The sequence below is a fragment of the Megalops cyprinoides genome, chromosome 22 (assembly GCF_013368585.1).
Source record: "Megalops cyprinoides isolate fMegCyp1 chromosome 22, fMegCyp1.pri, whole genome shotgun sequence".
NCBI classification, from domain to species: domain Eukaryota; kingdom Metazoa; phylum Chordata; class Actinopteri; order Elopiformes; family Megalopidae; genus Megalops; species Megalops cyprinoides.
The window spans coordinates 24,776,493-24,781,747 of record NC_050604.1 but is presented as its reverse complement, the minus strand read 5'-3'; the positions used below and the strand labels follow the sequence as shown (position 1 = coordinate 24,781,747).

General features: G+C 44.8%; 1 protein-coding gene across 2 annotated transcripts; it reads right to left on the bottom strand.

Annotated features, from left to right (window-relative positions):
• Positions 1 to 930: 930 nt before the first annotated feature.
• Positions 931 to 3,526, bottom strand: LOC118769834 (fibroblast growth factor 20-like). 2 transcript variants are annotated; one of them, XM_036517176.1, is made up of 3 exons: positions 2,673 to 3,526; positions 1,906 to 2,009; positions 931 to 1,256 (listed from the first exon to the last, which is right to left on the bottom strand). In XM_036517176.1, the coding sequence occupies exons 1-3, from the start codon at positions 3,052 to 3,054 to the stop codon at positions 1,011 to 1,013; spliced, it is 732 nt and encodes a 243-aa protein (XP_036373069.1). In that variant the 5' UTR covers positions 3,055 to 3,526; the 3' UTR covers positions 931 to 1,010. The 2 variants fall into 2 exon arrangements, with proteins under 2 accessions (XP_036373069.1, XP_036373071.1); XM_036517178.1 differs by having other exon boundaries at positions 931 to 1,253.
• Positions 3,527 to 5,255: the final 1,729 nt, after the last annotated feature.

The window sequence follows — 5,255 nt, the reverse complement described above, 5'->3', positions numbered from 1 at the left end:
GACACACCAGTTTCAGTTAAATTAAGCCATTTAATTTCCCCACTGAACGTGGAGCTCTTTCTCGAGAAGACGATACTCAAAACATAGAGGGCTAGAGGCTTTCCGTAGACATAGCATGGAATCATGACAAGACAGCTTAACCTAAACCATTGTCTTGAAACAACATAAGAAAATACTATCTTCAGTCAGGTTAACAGAAATAGTTTGATCTCTATGTTCTTACGTCGTTTGTGTAAATATTGGCACAAAATAAATCTCTCGAGGTTTTTCTTTAATTGCATATTTACCTGTAAAAATATATTCTCAAATAAATAAATATATAAAATAAATATATGTCTCCAGCGATGCATAAATAAAACTTTTTTTTGAACGATAACGTCTGCTGCTGATAATTTCAGGTTATTCCGTCTTCGGGGGTTAAGTCCTGTCAGGTATCAGTCACCAGAGCACAACTCCTTCACAGTTCTTCCGGAACGCTCTGCAGAGCAGTCCATTACGTTTTGGTACCAAATAAAAAAACAAAAAAACAAGGTGAAGTAAAGCAGACAATCCTGCAGATTCTCCTGTTTCTTCCTCTAGTCCTCTGACACACAGAGGCGCAAGTGCCGTCCACATGCTCGAACCCGAGCCAAGTGCCGTCGGGTGCCGTGGGGGGAAGTGACGTCAGCAGCTTGTAGGACAATCCCTTCCTCCACAGCTCAGTCTAAGTTCACACGGCCCTTATGAAAAAACAGCCGTCCGGCAATTCAACACTTCCTTGCTCCTGAATTTACCTTGACCTCTAATTTTCAGGGAGAGTGGCCAACAACCCCCAAACCCCCAAATCCACCCTCCCACCCACCCCTAACCCTGACGTCCTCCCCCCCCCACCCACCCGGACACCCCGCCACCAACTCCCAAACCCCACCTCGCCCTTTTCCTCTCTGGCCTCCTTCTTTTCTTTGGAGCTACTGAGCGTGCGTCCTTGTTTCCGCGGAAACCCGGAAGTCCAGGGCCGGCGTGCGCATGCGTCAGCTGGGTCCTAGAATCTCCCGGTACAGCTCCGGTACCCGCTCCGGGTCAACCGGCCGGGGCAGGAAGTGCGTGAACCTCTGGTGGCGCCGGGACCGCGTCCCATCCCGAGACGTCCCGTCTTTGTTCAGGGCCACGAAATATCGGTCTCCCTTCTCCCCGTGCTTGTAGAGGTTAGAGGAATACGTGTTGTACCAGTTCTCCTCAAACTGCTCCCTGAAGACACACTCCGCAGTCAGCTTCTCCTGGAGAGGACAAAACAAAAAAACGACATGTAAATATGAATTCCCTTAGCTGATGTCCTTAACCAGACCAGCAGACATGTATATCCCATTTATGCATCTGGGACGTTTCCTGAAGAAGTTGGAGTTAATGGCACCCCCAACCCAGATTTGAACCTGTAACCATGTGGTAACAAGCTGAGTATCTTAAACACTCTGTCACATTGTGATGCATGAATGCATTCATATTTTGTATATTGTACATCAGTTCTAGTGTTCAGTTCACACACATTCTCTGTGTTAATGATTGGATAGATACAATGCAACGTCTTCTAAAAGGGGGAATACACGCATTTCAGTACAATCTGATAATGCTGTCTGGGTGATGCAGAATCGATCCAGATTTTTCCCCTGCAGGGACCTGATATGAAGAAGAAAGTATATGCGCCCTCTGCTGGTCATTAATAAGTACAAGTTGTTCTGAAAGCAAATCAATGCGTAACTCGCGCTTTCATTTAAGATGACAGACGTCACACTCAGCATAGACTTTGATTCACAAAACGCGTACGTCAATACGGGACACAGGACACAGAGTGAGGTTGTGAAATTGTATAAACGCAGTAGCATATTTCTGTGATTGTGTAGTTTTGTACTGCTGACAGATGACACTTACAGAGCCGTAGAGTTCTCCTTTGTCATTCATTCCGAGATAAAGTCCACTGTCCACCCCCCTGATGCTCACCATTCCGACCGCAAGACTGATGAACTCCAAAATACCTGAGACAGAAGAGTTAGCTCACTTAGTGTTTTCAGTCATTCTCACATAAAACTCATTATTAATAAACAACAATTCAAGGGGTCCAAGGAACAATTCAAGGTATATATTTACCAGGGAATGCATGTTTAATGATTGTTAAACTACGCCCAAGTCGTATATAATGACACAGTTGTGTCATCATACATCTTATTGATTATCTTTTCAGGGGTACGGTAGATCTTTTTAAAATACATGTGAACATGTAAAAACTGCCATCGGAGTGCACTCGAACACAAGTATAAAGGTCTTTAAGGCATCCATACAGGTGACTTAACTACAGCCAAAAGACAAGAAAGTAAAGCAAAGGTCGCTGTGCCGCATGTCTCTGATTTCAACCGCTGTGTAAAATGAGCATCCACAACGAAAATGTGATGTATTCACGTGCATAACTGTACCCACTGTGCTCTTGAGAAAAATCCCGCAAAATGCATGAAAATACAGGTAAAATACTGAGTGGTTATGAGTTATTAAAATTCAAAGATGTAAGTAAGCTGTCAGACTTGTATACAACATCGCTGAAAAACATAGCATCAATGAATGTGCAATGATAACAATAATAATAATAATAATAATAATAATAATAATAATAATAATAATAATAATAATAATATTAATACCCTTACCAAATCGGCTATGGTCTTTCCGTGTTCCTTGCACCGTGCCATCCGGTAGTATTTCAAGGTGAAATCCCGTTCTGCAATACAGCTGCCTCCTCCGCAGAATCCCTTTCAAATGCGTTAAATCCGCGGGGGTACTCCGAGAGAGCCTCTCCGCTGGGACCAGGTGATCTCCCAGCAACACCGGACTCTCCCCTGCGGGCGTCAGGACAAAATGCGATCCGTGACCGAAGCTGTCCAGGCCGTGTACGAAGCTCCCCACTTCGCCCGCGGAAGCCATCCCAAAACCGCCCCGCGCTGCCGCTTTCAAATCGCAAAAGTTGCAGCGAGATGTCCGGAGTAAACACCTTTGCGCAGTACCAGATCGCCGCTTACTGCATGTACACATCCGCGTCCGTTAGCACATGCTCGCGCTCTCGCTATCCCACGGACTATTCCCACTGACTTGAGTGCGCTGTGGGTTTCCTTGAGCCGTGGACCCGGTTCCAGCAACGCTCCACTTTGGTTTTACTCCGTGTTGAAATGAAGGGGCCAGATTGAGCGCCCGTTTAAATGCATTCCCCGGTTAAATGCCCTCTTGACATATGTTAATGAAGCTCTTTATAGATTTCTTTTTGAAACATTACTCCTTGATCCTTGATGTCCGCAGAACCCTTTGATGTTAATTTCTCCGGGATCATACAATCGTTCCAAAGGTGGATTAGAAAAAAAAGTACTGCGTGCGCGAAAAAAGACAGGCGCGCGCGAGTTTTGGCTTTTTTAAAAAACCCTGGCATTCAGTGAAGCGGACTCGTCGCCTCTTGTCGCATGGATGCGCCACCCTCGGTGCGGTCTCCCGGGTCTGATGCGACTGGCTGCGCGAGGGGGTGTCGTAAGAGTGGCTGTTTGGAAGACGTGTGGCAGGTGGAAACCGCGAGGAAGGGGGCGGCGCTATGACATGTTAGACATTGCCACTGCGGGCTAATTTCGCTTTATTTGTTTTTAAACGAAATCCGAAGTAAATCGCATCTTGTTGTCTCCAGCATGCTGCGGTGCGTTACTGTTGTTCACGCATGTGAAACAGTGTTCAGCGAAACTGTGGCCTTTTTAACGAGGAACTGCTTTAGACTGTAAAGCAGTCACTTATTAATGATTTAAAATATTACGACATAAAAGTGTATTAACAGCCCCTCAAAACATAAATCGGATTAAAGGAACAAGGTGAACAAATCTAACAGAAATTCCCCTATAACTTCTTTCGCTCCCTGATGTTAATTCATCTGCCCTTTTTTATACCAAAGCGCTGTCATGTGGTGGGCCCAAAAACAACCATAATGAAGACGTCAGAGTACATCTGTGCAAATGCGATCTCTTCAACGTCAAAGCTGCACCTCATCTCTCTCCGCTTTGAACAAGATCTTCTTAATCGTGGTGTCAAAAATATCAAAGAGGAGCGATCAAAGTTGGGAAAGTCAGGGCCCGTGCAAGCTTTCATCACTCCTACTGAGCCAGAGTGTGGGGAAAAAACCTCTTTGTCCATTTAAATTCTTTCAGTTCATGCCAGTTCTCCGGCACTCCGGCACAGTGGAGATCCGCTGGCGTAATTTATATTTCGTGCGCTTATTGAACATTTCCTGATGGAGCGTAGCAGGCCTCCCTATCACGGCGTTATAGCGGTGCTGCCTCCAACTGCAAATCGACTGACTGCAAATAACCCAGCCACTGCATCGCCGCCCCGGTGATTCATCAACCGAAACCTCTGTGGACGTTTGCCCCCCCTTCACATCCCCAGGTTCATTAGTATTTATGATTTCCAAAAATACCTTAAAAGAAAATCAATGGATCTGCTGAAGGCACAATCAATCCGGTTGCTGATCGATGACCCCCGATGAAGACGTCAATTGATTGCCGAATTCTGAAATGGCAACGGCATTTAATTGTTTGTTCCGTAAATTTCTCATGCAAAGAAAACGCACACATTTATTCAGGCGATTTACAAAGACTCACCACGACACTGCATATGCGGCCTACTTATTACTTAAGACTTTAAAAGTATCACCGCGTACAGAATCCCAATCCCGTCCATTTTTAAATGTGAAACTATATTGCTGGTGTATCGTCTGTTCAATGCCCCACTTGCCCTTGGACGCAATTATAATTAGCGTGGAGCCTAGTTCAAAACAGGGCTGTGATCATTTCATATTAAAAAAGTTGGACTGCTATTGCCTTTAAAACAATTTAACAGGAGTGGCAAAGTCCATTTTTAATTTTTTGAACATTTTGTTTTTCGCAGACTCACAGAGGGTTTAATTAATCATCCAGCGCGTGACTCATTAGTGAGAAAGAGTTTAATCATTTGTAAGCAACCCTATGTACCATTAGCCAATGCTTCTGGGAGAAAAGTAATATATTCAACATTGCATACGAATAGAATGATATAACACAGTACTGATATGGTAAATGCAAAATCTAAATTTCGAACCTGTAATACTTCTTACTAGAGCGCGCAATGAAGCATTATAACGCAGCGAGAGGTTTTCCTCGGACCTCGCTCTGCGTCGCTGGTCAGATGAACCGGGGGCGAAGTCCACTTCTCGCGATGCGTGGGAA

What these genes read in the sequence shown, in the direction of transcription:
- LOC118769834 (XM_036517176.1), bottom strand. Translation starts at nt 3,054, where the DNA reads ATGTGTACATGCAGTAAGCGGCGATCTGGTACTGCGCAAAGGTGTTTA. An exon ending in GAAAGACCATAGCCGATTTG is followed by an intron (nt 2,010 to 2,672) that starts GTAAGGGTATTA and finishes CTTCTGTCTCAG; the next exon opens with GTATTTTGGAGTTCATCAGT. An exon ending in AAGGAGAACTCTACGGCTCT is followed by an intron (nt 1,257 to 1,905) that starts GTAAGTGTCATC and finishes TGTCCTCTCCAG; the next exon opens with GAGAAGCTGACTGCGGAGTG.